Source organism: Cebus imitator, unplaced genomic scaffold, assembly GCF_001604975.1.
Source record: "Cebus imitator isolate Cc_AM_T3 unplaced genomic scaffold, Cebus_imitator-1.0 Scaffold237, whole genome shotgun sequence".
NCBI lineage: Eukaryota > Metazoa > Chordata > Mammalia > Primates > Cebidae > Cebus > Cebus imitator.
In genome coordinates, this window is record NW_016107552.1 from 4,149,645 (window position 1) to 4,166,552 (window position 16,908).

At 38.6% G+C, this 16,908-nt stretch overlaps 1 protein-coding gene across 5 annotated transcripts in view; it reads right to left on the bottom strand.

Annotated features, from left to right (window-relative positions):
- Positions 1 to 16,908, bottom strand: part of SPECC1L (sperm antigen with calponin homology and coiled-coil domains 1 like) — a 105,981-nt gene that overhangs the window by 79,395 nt on the left and 9,678 nt on the right. For all 5 annotated transcript variants that reach the window (XR_001816336.2, XR_001816338.2, XR_001816337.2 and 2 more), the window contains exons 2-6: positions 15,078 to 15,231; positions 8,526 to 10,156; positions 7,026 to 7,233; positions 2,878 to 2,951; positions 1,375 to 1,550 (exon numbers count right to left, since the gene is read on the bottom strand). Coding sequence is in view for 2 of the 5 variants with exons in the window: in XM_017498135.2 (XP_017353624.1) it covers positions 1,375 to 1,550; positions 2,878 to 2,951; positions 7,026 to 7,233; positions 8,526 to 10,156; positions 15,078 to 15,231 (2,243 nt within the window). In the remaining 3 variants the exon portion in view is untranslated. The remainder of the gene's footprint in view (positions 1 to 1,374; positions 1,551 to 2,877; positions 2,952 to 7,025; positions 7,234 to 8,525; positions 10,157 to 15,077; positions 15,232 to 16,908) is intronic.

Genomic DNA, 16,908 nt, shown 5'->3' on the forward strand with positions numbered 1-16,908 from the left:
TGAAGCATTTCTAATATGTTATTCATTTAATAATATAAAGAAAAAAAGGTAATGTAATACACATTTTATACCAGTAGAGAAAAAATAATCTTCTGTCTCATTCCATCTTCTGCTTAAGGAATCCAATGAAAAATGATTAGCAATGCTTTTCTCTGGGCCATTCACTAGAGCAAGCCAATAATGAGACCATTTTTTAAAGATATACTGTTAGTTTTCTAAATTTCTTCCTATGCCTACTTAAGAATTACTCAAGCTAAGGAATAAACAAATTCTGAATAATAACCTCAGATATGAAAATACTTTCCTCTACTCTTAGATGGAGTCTCAGTGTGGAGCTCAGAGCATGTCACAAATGTCATTTCATCTGATAATTTTCATCAGTTTCCAATTATCTCTATGTTACACGGGAAAAAACCACTGCGGAAATTCATGTGATTATAAGTTAAAACAAGTGAAAATTCCTCAAGTGAGTGATAGAGAAAAAGTCACTTTGCATTCTTTACTTGGGTCTCCAAAAATACTAGCTAAAGTATACTGATCATTGCTCTGAGTACTTGGGAGGCTTTTATCTTATTTAATCCTTATGACAACTGTACAGCAGGTAGTATTGTGTCACTTTAAAGATGAGAAAACTGAGGCCCAGGAAAGTGAAGGTTCCTGACCAAGGTCACAGCTAGTAAGAAGCAGAGCTGGGGCCAGGCGCGGTGGCTCACGCCTGTAATCCCAGCACTTTGGGAGGCTGAGGTGGGTGGATCACGAGGTCAAGAAATTGAGACCATCCTGGTCAACATGGTGAAACCCCGTCTCTACTAAAAATATAAAAAATTAGCTGGGCATGGTGGCATGTGCCTGTAATCCCAGCTACTCGGGAGGCTGAGGCAGGAGAATTGCCTGAGCCCAGGAAGCGGAGGTTACGATGAGCAGAGATCGCACCATTGCACTCCAGCCTGGGTAACAAGAGCGAAACTCCATCTCAAAAAAAAAAAAGAAAAGAAAAAAGAAACTCCGTCTCAAAAAAAAAAGGAGAGCTGGACACGAACCAAGACCATCTGTCTCCAGAGTCATCCTTAATCATGAGGCTACAATATAAAGAAAATCAACAGGGCTGGAATGCGGGACTCGGGAAAGGGAGAATCACGTGAGACCATCCTGGTTCCCTCCAGAGTTGTGAATCACTGATACTGACAGAAAGATCCACATAGACAGCACTAGTTTACATATGCCATAAAATGAGGCCTAGAAAAGCTGAGTAACTTCCATCAGATCCAAACTTAGTGTCAAACTCCACATTTTTTGCATAGTACCACATCAAAAATTGGGATTTAAATGTTCTCTACTAAAACATAAGTACACAACTGGTTTCTCAGAACATACTTGCGTGACTTTATTTCCTCCAATTCTTTTGTGAGTTTCTCATTTTTTTCTTGAGCCTCATGTAACCGGCGCTTTAGATCACCAATCTCCTCTTGAGCTTCAGATTTAATGTCATTTGCAATGACTACTGCAGTCTGGAGGTCAGCCTGAAACTGCCGCCATTCTGCAGATTCTTCCTATATTAAAAAAACTAACTTTTAATTTTTTATTTAAAAGCAATAAAATTTGTTTATGATTGGATAGCTATAATGCACTAATGCTTCCAAATGATGATTAATTTTTTTAATCCCAGAGAATTGCTATTATCTAACAGGCAATGCAACTATTATTAGTGAATTTTTTCTTAATAAGGAAAAGATTCTCTAGCTATCTGCCTACTGAGGCATCAGGCACTCAGAGTGCTCAACAGATATTAATGATAACAATGTCAAGCCTCCCTTCTTCATGCAAGTTTCAAAGCAAGTCTTATGAACATAAACATAATTGAGAATTTATGGAGCTTTACTTCTGAAAAGCACAAGAAGGTATATAAATGGTATGTGAACCATACAGTGAAAAACTATAAATATCCTGACATCAAAACCTAACAGGAAAAAAAAATCAAAAGAAAAGGAAAAGGAAGAGGAAGCCAGAAGAAAAACACTAAACTCAATACAGACAGGCAACATTATACAAAGAGATGGTGAGGAACTGCATGGTCTGTTGCTTCCCACAGCCATGGAGGATGCGGGTGTGGCCGGGTGGGGAAGTCTCCCTGGGCCTCATCTCCATCAGAGCCACAGCTGGGCCATGCCTGAGCCTCACACGTTCACACCCTCACACCCCTAAAGCAATTTTGTAACATCATGAAAGTAGCCTAGGCAACTGTGGCATGACCCAAACGATTGAGTAGCTTTCTCCCCACCCCCTGCATCATGGCTGCATTGCTGCTGGCAAGATGGATCATATGTACAAAATAAAGAAAACAGGTATGAAAACAAACTGGTTTGGGCACCTTATAATCAACAGCTAATAATCTTTCTTTACAAAATAGTACACTTTTTCCCCGAATCTATCTTTCTAAAATTACTACCCATAAATTTCTACAGGTCGAGTATCACTCATCCAAAAAGCATTTCAGATTTAAGATGTTTTGGATTTTGGAATATTTGCACTATACTTAACAGCTAAGCATCCCAAATCTGAAAATCCAAAATCCAAAATGCTCCAATAAGCATTTCCTTTGAGCATCATGCCATCACTCAAAGAGTTGTGAATTTTGGAACATTTTAGATTTCAGAATTTCTGGTTAGGGATACTCAACCTATAGTACATTTGTACATTCTTCTACCCAAAATCTAGCACCAGTCTCAATTTGAAATGATAACATTTGCTTTCTGCCCAAAGCCCAATAGGGCCAGTATTATGACTGTATCTAAAGCTTAAGATGAATGATTACACGGTCAATGACTACACCACAAATTTCAGGAAACTTTTCTAACAATACATGAAGATTTATCCTACCCGAAGTCTTCTGTGGAGAGTCTTTATTTCTCTTTCCATGTCGTGCTTCTGGTCCTGGAGTTTTTTAACTGTATCTGAAAAGACCACCAAAGTTTAAGTATTTACTCTCACAACAATGTTCAAAGGAATGCTATAAAGAGGTACTTAAATATAACATTCGAAAAAAGTTATCCTGTCCAAAGACTGCAAAAAATTTTAATACAAAACTTTAATAGAAAAAATATTCAATCCAAATAATAACCAATATTACTTTCTTTGGAAAATATCAAGTTAAAAATCACAATTTCTAAATCACCTCCTTCCACAATATCTTAATTCTGAAACAAAATATAAAGGATTTCTAACAACCAATCAAAACAACATTGACTGTGACTAAAATATGAACTTTTAATCATAAGCATTATTAATCTGCAGTATTTATATAAGCATATCTTTCTTTATACACTAGAATAAATTCCAGAAAAGTAGTGAATTAGTAAAATCAAAATTAGTAAAAAATATAATACCCAGGGGAGCTGCTATTTAAATTAATCCTACAAGATATTTTTAAATAATTTATAAAGTAATCAATAATTCCTCAAATTACTCATCACATAATATGAATTTTCTTAAAACAGTTTCATTCACTCTAAAAACATTCAATGAGTACCAATAAGATACAAAGTACCATTCTAGATAGAGTGAGGATACAAGGATGAAAGTGCAGCACGGGCCAGTGTCCCTGAAACCAGAATCCTAAAGGGAAGTCACTTTCTCTTTGGACGTTCTACTTTAGAATCCACACATAAGAGAGAAATGCCTTAGGAGGGTACTATGCTGACAGGTGCCACTAAGTAAACCTTTCACAGCTGGTTCCTTTGACAGCTCAGGAACCAATCACTTTTTGGTTAAGGGCAAGGAAGGGTACCTACAACTAGTGGCGAATCCTTACTCTGATTCACCTACAGCCCCACCCCAGTAGATCCCTGGCTTTTCTCTGTGTTCCAACTCTGTCTTACAAGGCCTTGTATCATGTTGACACCAACATTACCACATCTCTTTATACACCTGTCTCAACCACTAGACTAAAAACACTTCAAAGGCAGAAGAAGCCATGTGATGACCTCACACATGCAGCAGCTGAAATGTGGCAGGTCTTTAAAATGGAATAAATGTATAAATGTGCAGGCTAATGGTAGCATAATAAAAAGCAATGCTGAAATCATCACCTAGGTGTTTTTTTGTTTTGTTTTGTTTTGTTTTAACTAAGTATCCTATTGACAGAACTTAACAATTTGTCATCAGGGACAGTACAACTTTAGACATTAGTGTTTCTGGGTAAATAACATTTTCTCCCATTCCTTATACTTGGCAGAAGGAACTCAGGCATAGTGAATACCTGCTTGGAGTGGCACGTGTAATCAAAAAATTATTCCTGTAGCTAATCATTTATTGGCTTTTAATCAAGACCCTAAAGTATGAGTATACTGATATTTTTTCTGAGATGGCTCATCATCTTCCTTATCCTTGTTCCACTAGAACCTTCTCTTCTAAAATCTTTTTGCCACTCTACATCTGACGCTGGTATATATGTTTAAATGGCATGCATTCACTTTAACAATATAGAGCCTTGAATATTTATAACAATTATATGTGGAATAACAATTATTACAATTATACAAATAATGCTGTATTTTCTAAAGCTGGATCAGAAATAAATGAGATAAAATGTTGGCAGCAGGGGCAATTCTGGTAGCTAGTGGTTAACTTGCTCCCATTCATTGCCCCAAAACTGTGTAACAAAGTCAGGTCCTGTGAAATAAAAAGGGTTCAAAATTTACTCTTTAATTCTTCAAATGTGTCATATGTACCAACTTTGTACCAGGCTTTTTTGAAAGTGCTTAAGAAGAAAAGGAAAAAGACATAATCTTCATCCTCTTAGAGACAAAAAGGCTAGTCTTATGCTGAGACAACAAAGGTAGATGACTTCATAAGCAAAGGATTAAACTTTAAAGCCTGTCTCAAATACAAGCTACTTCAGACTCAACCTACAAACTAAGGGTCAAACAGGCCATCCAGTCTGGTTTGGGTAAAGCAGACACCAAGCTGAGTGGGTGAGTCTATGCCCCCTGATCCTTACCTCTGGAGGCAAGGATGGCTCTGGAATCAGCAAGGGAACTTGACTCCTTGTGACCACACATATACAAATTCAGGGTTTTGGACATAGATGAGGAATAAGAACAGAAGCTGAAATTTTTCTAATGTTGAAAACACTAGGGTTACACCTTTCGTTTACACTGTATCCATTTATATGCAAGAAATATTTCATAATCAAAACAGGTGGCCAGGCATGGTGGCTTAGGCCTGTAATATCTACCAATCACCTGAGGTCAGGAGTTCGAGACCAGCCTGGTCAACATGGTGAAACCCTGTCTCTACTATAAATACAAAATTAGCCAGGCGTGATGGCAGGTGCCTGTAATCCCAGCTACTCAGGAGGCTCAGATGGGATAATCACTTGAACCCGGGAGGCAGAGGTTGCAGTGAGCCGAGTATGGTGCTACTGTACTCCAGCCAGTGCAACAAGAGCAAAACTCCATCTCAAAAAAAAAAAANCTCAAAAAAAAAAAAAAAAAAAAAAAAAAAAAAAAAAAAAAAAAAAAAAAAAAAAAAAAAAAAAAAAAAAAAAAAAAAAAACAGGTAAGCAAAAAATGTTAGGAGTGTAATTTCTCTTGAAATTTGCTAAAAAAAAATTGTTTTCATTTTCTGGTCACAAAGGACACATCTACTTATTGTTAAACGTAATACACACAAGACAAACGACAGCAAAGCTCACCTTTAACATTTGGCATTTTGATTCTCAGGTGACATTTTAAGCTACATGGCCATCTTAGACTGATCATAAATTCTCAATTTCATTCACTTATTTTGTTCTTTTTCTCTTTATTAACCTTTTCATTCATGGCCACAGAATTCACATAATCACGATTCTTTAGAAGGTGTTTTTCTGTCCCCTGTCACTACATATTTATTATTGTCACTTCTTATAAATAATAAATAAATAAAATCCTTTTAAATAAAAGAGAAACTGGCAGCCAGTGGAAATACTCAGACAGAATAAAGTGCACTAAAAGTGTCTCTAGGGAATTAGATTTAAACTTTACAATCATGCCTATATTTTTACTCTGAAACAGAACATAATATTGTTTTCCTGGAAACAAAGGAGTTCGAGCTTAAGTTCTTGCTGTGAATACTAGTTTACAAAACTGCCATCTAGCACGATTTGTGGTCACACAAGAAAGCAGCATTACTCTTTGACTCTCAAGCCTCTAATGGCAGTTTCCTTCCTCTTCAGTGTTCCTACCGTGAGGGACACTGCCATCTACTGTCTTCAACTCAAAATCAACATTTGAGCTACCAAGGAGAACTACTACAATACTACAATCTTCCTATTTTTAAACTATAAATTATAACTCAATTTCTACAATGTTATTTTTATTCTAGACACCAGGCAAACTGCTAGTCTCAATGTTATTAGACCAACTTTGTTCTGAACAACTCTGGGCACTGCCCTACCCATTTAACAAGGAATTCATAACCTTTGAGCCCCATTCTTGATTATGAACCCCATTATTCTCTGACAAATAAAAAACAATCCATCCTTGCTCTGGTTACATGCCCATCAATCATGCTGACATTACCAGGCAGGTACCATTTGTGACTTTTTCTTTTGTTTTGAGATGGAGTCTCACTCTGTCACCCAGGCTTGAGTGTAGTGGCACGACCGTAGCTCACTGCAGCCACCGCCTCCTGGGTTCAAAAGATCCTTCCACCTCAGCTTCCCAAGTAGCTGGGATTACAGACACCTGCCACCACACCCAGCTAATTTTTGTATTTTTAATAGATAACGGGGTTTTACCATGTTGGCCAGGCTGGTCTCAAACTCCTGAACTCAAGTGATCCACCTGCCTCGGCCTTCCAAGGTGCTGGAATTACAGGCATCAGCCACTGGGCCCAGTCCTGGTTTGGTCTTAACCTCCTGCCTCCCAAAATGCTAGAATTACAGGCATGAGTCAACGTGTTCAGCCCTATCTTGTTACTAAATGCAAATTATCCCCACATGTATAAAAGGGGAGGACAAAAAAGAATGAAAAGTTCTTATCACTTACTCTCTAAATCAGAAATAATGAGGTTGTCATGGAGTTTCACAGCACGATGTTGTTCTACTTCATCTTCAAGTTCAAAGATGGTTTCTTTCATGTCACTTCTTTCTGTTTCTTTTTCATCCAGCTCTGATCTTAATTTTTCTAATGTCATATTCAAATCTTCAATTTGTTTCTTAGCATCTTCTTGGAAGGCTCGGTATTCATCCTCTACCTACATAAAATTGATGATGCAGTTTTAGAAAAGTAAGAGTTGTTCTAAGGTAAGTTTCAGAATTGAGGTACATACCGTTTTGAAGAGGAGCTAAATGTGAGGTACTATGGATGAACTAGAACAGCTTGTGTAATAACTGTTAAAAAGTATGAAAAAGCACTCCATGGTAAGATTTCATATAAAACCCTTAAACATAAACTGTTGCTGTAACACTGACTGAAATTATATTGATATTATCATTGAACTTAACCAGATTATTTACAGGGAAACTTTGGAAATTTTCCTTTCTCCAAAGTTTGAACTGAAAGCATGTACATTTGATTAATGATTAACATGCTGTCCTAACAAAAATGACGTCATATTTGTGATGATTCCAGTGTCAAACTGAAAAAGGGAAAAACAATTCTCAAATGGTGTTTTTACAAAAGTATTAGTTCATAGAAGCCCCTCAACATACATGTACCAAGAAATAACACAAATCTACTAAACTGTAACTTCAAAAGTAATCATTAAAAAAACCTTAAAATCTAAATTATCCAAATTTTGGCCAAAGATATATTAAAATTCTTTAAAAATCACCACACTAAAGTAACAAATAAATAAAATGTAAGCTAGAATAACAGATAACTCATGGAAATAAACACTTCATCAGCAACCACATGGGGTACAGATTCCTGGCCAGAATGCCAGCAGCCCTGGGTAGCAGTTCCAACTGAGTTCTCGCTATTATGCTGCATGCATGTAAAACAAGGGGCTGGACTGATGGTCACTAAGGTCCCTGCCAGCAATAAGTCACAGGCCTCTGAGAAACAGGAGTCTCCATATGCCAAAAATATTTTTAAACTCTCAACACATCTCTATTTGAAAAACTATTACTATAGTGGGATAAAAGGAAATATGCACTGCTGATGCTACAGACTGGAATACTGACTCTCCATCTATATTATACCAAAACAGATTCAAGATGAGGTGGGAGGAGGTAAAGTTTCATGACCTGCTCCATAGGCATACTCAGAACTAGGGACAAATTCTGGTTTTAGCTGTAATACCAGCCACATCCTCTCACAGGCAGGAAAACAGAAACAAAATACAAGTGAGAGAAAGTGACATTATCTTAAGAATACTTTCACTCTATTCCCAAAAAAGGAAATCATTCTCAAGTTTTAAAAATATCAGCTTTAAAAAAAGCTAATAACACACCAAACCAAATCAGTGACCCTGGTTCTCAGTAAGCATTATGCATGGCAGCTGCCTAATGCTGTCCGGAACATTTTAATCTATTTAAACAATACCTTAGCAAGGGCATCCTGTAATCGATTGGCATCATTTCGGGTATGAGCCAGATCTTCCTGCAAGCTACTAGCCAAAGTCTCTGCTTTTTCTTTGTCCAGCCTGACACTCTCCAGGAGGTCCTGAATATCAGATTTGTCTCCAGAGTTATGGATAGAATACAGCTCTGCCACTTTCTGCTTTTCATTCTCCAGCTGGGCCTTCAGGCGATTCATCTCTATCTGGTCACTGGCCACTGTGGCTTTGTACTCCTCTAACGTGGCTGCCAAGGCTGCTTTCCCTTTCTGCTCAGACTCAATAATTCGCTCCATATGGTGACTGCGTTCTTTGAGTGCCCCTATCATTTCTTGAGCCTCCTTGTTGTCTTGTTCTGCCATTTTCAAAGTATTGCTTAAATGCTGCTGGACACCAAGAAGCTGCTCCCGCTCAAAACGGGCATTCTCGGCGAGGTCCATGTAACGTTGCTCTAATTCCATATAGCGCCCACTTTTTACATCTTCATCTATGACGTAAGATATGTGATGCTCATCTAGAAGAGAGCGGAAGTATTCAATCTGCCGACTAAAGTGTTCCAACTTATCGCTCTGCTGACATAAAGACTCCATCAGAATAACCTTCTCTTCTCCAAGCCTTTCATTTTCACTATTCAGTTCTTGGGTAATTTGCTGCAAATCAGCTAGCTCTTGCAGGGTTGCCTGGAGTTCCTCACTTGTACTGTGTTGGTTCTCTTCCATCTGGTGTATCCGTTCAGTCAGGCAAGCCACAGACACTTCACTGGCGTTCCCGCTGCTCCCCTTCCGGGAGCGCTCTATGCTGGGGATGCCTTCCGACTCTGAAGAGGACGGTGCATCCAGCGCATCATCGCTCGATGTGAGGGGCTGGTAGACCTCACTGCACTCGCTGTCTAGATTGTCCATGGAGTTACTGTGCTGATGGTCCATTAGCGTATTTTCATCCTGACTCAAGAGATCCTCCACTGAGCCAGGGGCAGAGCCTTCCACTGAAGAAGTCACAGTTCCTCCTCCATCGCTCTGGTTACCAGGGGTGATTTCTGGACTCAGGGACTGATAGCCAAACAGTTTTTCAGAATTGTCTAACCTCTGCTCTAGGGAAAAGCCCAGTGCATTCAACCTATCCTTTAACATTCTGTTTTCATTTTTCAGCTGGTTGAGTTCTTCACGGATGGCAGTATTCTGTTCCTGCAACTGCAATAAAGTGGACTCCACATCAGTCGGCTGGTGAGCAATAATGGTTTCCTTCTCAGATTTTTCATCACCCTCAGAATGCTCCTCACTAATGCCCAGCTGGGCACGCATGTCTCGCAGTTCATTTCTCAAGTGTAAAATTTCTACGTCTTTGGTTTTTGCCAGTGTGAGAAGATCCTTCACTTTGGCCTCCAAAGCAGCTTTGTCACTGATCTGATTGTCCGACTTAGACTTGCTCATACGAACATCACATTCTGTAGCAGTTCGACTACGGGAACGTTTAGCCAATGCCACGTCATTAGCTCCCTGACCTGCAGAAGGTAGTTTTTTGCTCTGGTTTAATCGGGTGCGTTCACGTAATCTTTCTCTAGTAGAACTGGATTCTTTATTACCTGTAGAAGTGCTCCGCTTGGTTGAAGAAGCTGTGCCTATATGTTTAATACAAAAAATATAAGGCAAAAATGTTAACAATAAAAGGCTAGGTAAAATACACAGTTCTTGCTCCACGTGTCATGAGATGAAATCCAGGATCTACATGTTGATTTAGATCTACAATAATCTTGCCTTAGATTACTTTAGTTTCTGCCTCTGTTACTTTGAAGTTCAATTTCTTCGAAACCAGAAGATCATTCATCTTTTAATTATTAAGGAAAAATAAGTTATACACTTTATTTTACACTTTATTAAAAGAGTAAATTTTATGGAATGTGAATTACATCTCTATAAGCTATTATTTAAATGATATATAATAACTTGAATCCAGAAGCAGAGTTTTAACCAGTTGGCCAGAGGCATAATATTATAGGGCAAGACAAGCAAAGATGACTCCAGGATTAGCCAGTCAGTGGTAAACTAACTGTACACAGATAGTGAAGGGAGATCACAGGTGGGCAAGAAGGGAAAAGGAACCTCTGGACAAATGAAAAACCTAAGCTACCTACAAGAAACACAAAAATTTTACTCTGATCAAAGTAAACGCAAAAAAGTTTTCACATCATAAAATGCCACATAACTAGTAACAATTATAACAACAGCTAGCACTTGGTTATATATACACGTAACATATACATTAACACTTCACATACATTAACTTATATAAGCCTCATTAAACACTGAGGTAGGTGCCATTATTACCTTGTTTTACAGATGAAGAAGCTCAGACACAGATGTTAAATAATTTGCCAGCATCCCACAGGTAATAAATAGATGAGCCAAAATTCAAACCCAGGCAGTGGTTCCACAATTTGCACCTTAACCAGTATGTTATACTGCCTCTCTCTCTTTTTTTTTTTCTTCTGAGAAGGAGTCTTTGAGACTAGAGTGCAGTGGCATGATCTTGTCTCACTGCAACCTCCACCTCCTGGGTTCAAGCAATTCTTCTGTGTCAGCCTCTGAAGTAGCTGGGACTACAGGCGTGCACCAACACACCCGGCTAATTTATTTTTAGTAGAGACGGCATTTCACCATATTGGCCAGGATAGTCTTGAACTCCTGACCTCGTGATCCACCTGCCTTGGCCTCCCAAAGTGCTGGAATTACAGGCATGAGCCACCACGCCCGGCCGTGCCTCTTTAAATGTTAAAAAACAATGAAGCATTAATGTTAAATAATGATTTGCCAATCAAATCTACATGAATCACATAACTACTTAACTACTAAAATTTTAAACCTGTTAAAACAACTGATACAATCATTTGTTTAATATAAAAAGAACAGAATTTATTTATTTATTTATTTTGAGATAAAGTCTCACTCTGTCACCCAGTCTGTAGTACAGTGGCGTGATTTCAGCTCGCTGCAATCCTCCGAGTCCCAGGTTCAAGCGATTCTCCTGCCTCAGCCTCTCAAGTATCTGGGATTACAGGCACATGCCACCATGCCTTTATTTGTATTTTTAGTAGAGATGGGGTTTTACCATGTTGCTGATCTCAAACTCCTGACCTCAAATGATCCGCCCGCCTCGGCCTCCCAAAGTGCTAGGATTACAGGCAAGAGCCACCATAACCTGGCCAGGAATGTTTAAATACCTGTAAATACTTAAGAAATAATGAATTTTTATGTTAAAAAATAAGATCCACATCTACTCAATAAGTATTTTTAAAGACCCTGCTGGTGCATTAAGTGGTGGGATCCAGGCTATAAAGGTAACAGGGAACAAATGATCTCCATGGATATAAAAAGATAGCCACTAACAGACCAGGTATACAGGAGGGTTGGTGGGGAATTCAGGCTGGCCAGAAGATAGACAAGGAAGAGAAAGCAGAAGTGAACATGGCACACAGAAAGGAAACGTTCAGTCATACAGTTAACAGAAGCTGCTGGGGAATGTCCATATAGTCCCGAAAGATAGGCAGAATTCAGTGAGTCACACTAAGTCAATAAATGATCTTGAGTAGGAAAGAAATGTAAGGAAAATAGCATTTTATGAAAATTAATCTAGAGGATATTGATATGGTGTGGCTGTGTCCCCACCCAAATCACATCTTAATTGTAGTTCCCATAATCCTCATGTGTTTTGGAAGAGACCCAGTGGGAGGTAATTTAATCATGGGGGCAGTTACCTCATGCTATTCTTGTGATAGTGAATTCTCATGAGATGTGATGGCAAGGGGCTTTCCCTTCGCTTGGCTCTCATTCTTCTCCTTCCTGCCACTATGTGGAGAAGAACATGTTTGCTCACCCTTCCACCATGATTCTCAGTTTCCTGAGGCCTCCCCATCTCTGTGGAACTGTAACTAAATTAAACCTCTTTTCTTTATAAATTACTCAGTCTCAGGCAGTTCTTTAAAGCAGCATGAGAATGGACTAATACAGATACTAAGTGGAACACATAAGGAAGAAAGCAGAGCAGCAGAGGATGAATGTGGGCAGGTAGACCCCCATAAGTGAAAGAGGTCCTACATTCAGGAGCAGCAGTAAGAGCAGAGAAGGTGCAAGAAATCTGTGACAGATTTCAAAAGCAAAAGTAACTAGACTGAGAAAAACAACTGAATACAGAGGCCAGAAATGGAAAAAGATGGCATAACTTATTTATTTATTTTTTAGAAAGAGTCTTGCTCTGTCATCCAGGCTAGAGTGCAGTGGTGCCATCACAGCAAATCCACCTCTGAGGCTCAGGTGATCCTCCCATCTCAGCAGCCCAAGTAGCAGGGACTAAAGGCACATGCCACAACACCCAGCTAATTTTTGTATTTTTTGTAGAGACGGGGTTTCACCATGTTGCCCAAGTTGGTCTTGAACTCCTAGGCTCAAGTGATCTGCCCACCTTGGCCTCCCAAAATGCTGGGATTACAGGCGTGCATCATTGCGCCGGGTTGGGGTAACTATTTCCCCAACATTAATTCCTTTCCCTAGTTCTGTAAGCGGTAGTTCATCCTTATTTAAACCAAAAATCCTTCCAAAAAATAAAATTTATTCATGTCTGAAAGATAAGAAAAATTCCTCTCTGGGATTAATGTAGTGAGTAGATAAAATAATCTGAGGTAAAGACAAATGAATTGATACACTGAAATCAAACAGTCTTAGGAAAGTCACTGGGAGAAGTAAAGGTAGAACAGATAACTGAAGAATAGGGATGCTGTTATAGGCTGAACTGTGTCCCCCCACAAAATTAATATATCGAAGCCCTAACCCCAAAACCTCAAATGTGATTGCACCTGGAGACAGCATAATTTTTTTTTTTTTTTGAGACGGAGTTTCCCTCTTGTTACCCAGGCTGGAGTGCAATGGCGCAATCTCGGCTCACCGCAACCTCCGCCTCCCGGGTTCAGGCAATTCTCCTGCCTCAGCCTCCTGAGTCGCTGGGATTACAGGCACGCGCCACCATGCCCAGCTAATTTTTTGTATTTTTAGTAGAGACGGGGTTTCACCATGTTGACCAGGCTGGTCTCGATCTCTTGACCTCGTGATCCACCCGCCTTGGCCTCCCACAGTGCTGGGATTACAGGCTTGAGCCACCGCGCCTGGCCACGAGACAGCATAATTAAGGTAAAGAGGTAATTAAGGTAAAATGAAGTCATTAGGGTGGGCCCTAATCAAAATTCTTCCTTCCATTTCTCTAAACTGAGAATAGGTCTCTCATAGGGCTATGCAATGAAAATAAAATGAAATCATGCCTGTAAATCACAAAGTAAGGACTTCAATATTCCTTCTTGTTAATCATACCTACTGTAGTTAACAAAGGGGCCCAATCTGAAATGGAAGGAAGAATTTGCAAAAAGTTAAAGCAAAAAAGAAAACAGTAGGTAATCCTGGGCTAGGAAGTCTAATAGACACAAGAGGGGCTAAGAGCCTAAATTATGACGACAGAAAAGGATCTGCTATAATTTTGACAATTTGCTTTTATAACCTTTATTACAAACACTTGATCTTATGCTTACTGAAAGTTTTAAAGTTCTTTTCCTAAAAGTGTAAGAAGTAAAATATGAGAGCATTACTCCTTGGACTGTAAGATAATTTATCAACTCTATCAAATCTAAAAACAAACACCTGCTACTGAATGAAGAAAGATGGCAGAATTAGAATGAATGGATCCAGGCACTGATATCAGAGGCTTCCAATGTCATCTGAAGAGGGACAATCAGAAACTATGTGTTTCCTGATGGATGGACACACCACCACATATGAAGGAGTCTTGCTTTTTGGTTGTTGTTGTTTTTAAATGGGGGGACAAGGGACCTGAATCTGTCCTATAAGGCTCCAATGCCATTTATAATAACTACAGACAACAAAGGATGATGGGCAAAACATCATGGGGATATTATGATATAAAAATCCAGATGCTCCGAAACGCTACAGGTCATATGATCAGCTTCCACAAAAATTAAATTGCAAGAATCAGGATAAACACATAGATTTTAAAAAAAAGATTTAAGAGACACATCAGCCAATTACATATGGACCTACATGAGTCCTGATTTAAACATAAAAACAGACAGTAAATAAAACAAAAATATTTATAAGACTGTTGGAAATTTAAATAGTCATTGAATAAGTTATGATTTAAGGAATGATTATCAGTTATTTTAAGGACTGATAATGGTATTATGATTATATTTTTAGAAGAATCCTTCTCTTTCCAAGATAATAAAATGTTTATGAATGAAATGATATGATGTCTAGAATCCACTTCAAAATAATAAGAGGGGAGGGTGGTTATCAAGGAGGTACAACCGTCTATGAGTTGATAGTGGTGATGAGCATGATGAGCAGATTGGGCTGAAATATCAATCCACCCACTTTTGCATGTCTGAAATTTCCTATAATTAGATGAAACACTGTAAACACCAACGCATCCTGCCTATTCAAACAAAAAAGCAGTTGAAGCCTCAGACTGAACATCACCCATACCTGTGCTAATCTTGGATTTGTTCTCCACGGTGGTCATGGCAGGGGCAGATGCTGAAGGTGCTGCAGATGGGCAGGTGCTTTTCTTTCCTTTAACACCATTAGTCACCGTTACCCCTCCGGCCATTCCAGCTAAAAGATCATCACTGCTCTTGGTCTAGAAGCAACAGAAAATAAAAACAAATTTGCTAGATGAAGCAAGATTAGGTATTTTGAGACTCAACAAAACTCTTGACTTATAGACTGAGTTCAAGAGCCCTATTACCAAAGCTTTCTGACAGGTCGTAAGCAGCACAACACACTGTGCTACACAAACAGAATTTCTTTACAGGTTTATAAACAATCACATACTTCTTTTTAAAATAATAAAATCGTACATGGAATCAAAATCTTGATTATTATGGAAGCCTGCTATGTGTCCGCACATGCCAGATTCAGATGCTGGAGAATAGCACATGAGCTATCTTGGGAAAGTCCTATAATGCCACAGGAAGTGTCATTTTTCAATTTTTAGAAATATCATTGAGAGTCAAATAACCTTCATTGCTCCAAAGTGATTCCATGATGAGACCAGTATCTAAAAGAATTAATTCTGAAATTTATCTTTTTTACCTTATAATTCTGTACTAGTCAAATTTTAGTCACAATTTAAAGGAGGCATTTTCTAAAATGTGCATAATATATTAAATAAAAACTAGAGACTTTACAGTTTGAGCAAGGGTTATGCTGTCTAAATGATCATATTACTTGAGAAAGACCATGTGCAATATTTATATTTTATAAAGACAATTTAAAAAATATGAGCTAAAAAAAAGCACTATGGATAATAAATTGGCTGTACATTTATTATTTTAAAAAGTAGTGAAGAAATGTTTTCACTTCTCCTAGAAATGAAGGGAACACAGAGGAGTTAAAAATCTATGGGGAAAAAAAGGAAAAACTACTTTTTAACAAAAGAATCCAAACGTCTCTCTTTGGCATAAGTTAGCCAACTGATTTATACCATCTTCTATTGGGAACCACGCCCGCTCTCAGATAATCATACTGAATTCATTTCTACAAGTTAAAAATAGTTCATAAGTAACTAATCTCTAAAGTCTCTTCAAGTTCTAAATGTCAGTGACTCCCTATGGAGTGTATTTCTGCTATTCGATTGTGAAAGTTCTAATATAATACCATTAGGTTAAAAAGAGGCAGAAAAGGCTGGGCACATTGGCTCATGCCTGCAATCTTAGCATTTTGGGAGGCCATGGTGGACCACTTGAGCCCAGGAGTTCAAGACCAGCCTGGACAACACAGGGAGACTCTGTCTCTACAAAAAATTTAAAAACTAATTAGCTGGGCATAGTGGCACATGCCTGTAGTCCCAGCTATTGGAAAGGTTGAAGTGAGAGGATTGCTTGAGCCCAAAAGATCAAAACTGCCCTGAGTGTGATCTTGCCACTATACTCCAGCCTAGGCAACAGAGTGAGACCCTGTCCCCATCCCCACCCAAAAAAAGGGAGCAGAAAAAGGGATCAATATTTTCAATGAATTAAACATAATTAAACTCTGGTAATTTAGGGCTGTCACATGATGAAATCTAGAATACATAAAAAGAGAGGGAGGCACTGCATTACTTTCAAGGACTGTTCATATTCTTTTTTTGTTTTTTTTGAGATAAAGTCTTCATCTGCCACCAAGGCTGTAGTGCAGTGGTATGAACGTGGCTCACTGCAATCCCCACCTCCCAGGTTCAAGTGATTCTCCTGCCTCAGTCTCCTGAGTAGCTGGGACCACAAGTGTGTGCCACCGTGCCCAGCTAATTTTTTTTTCTCTTTCTTTTTTTAAAGTA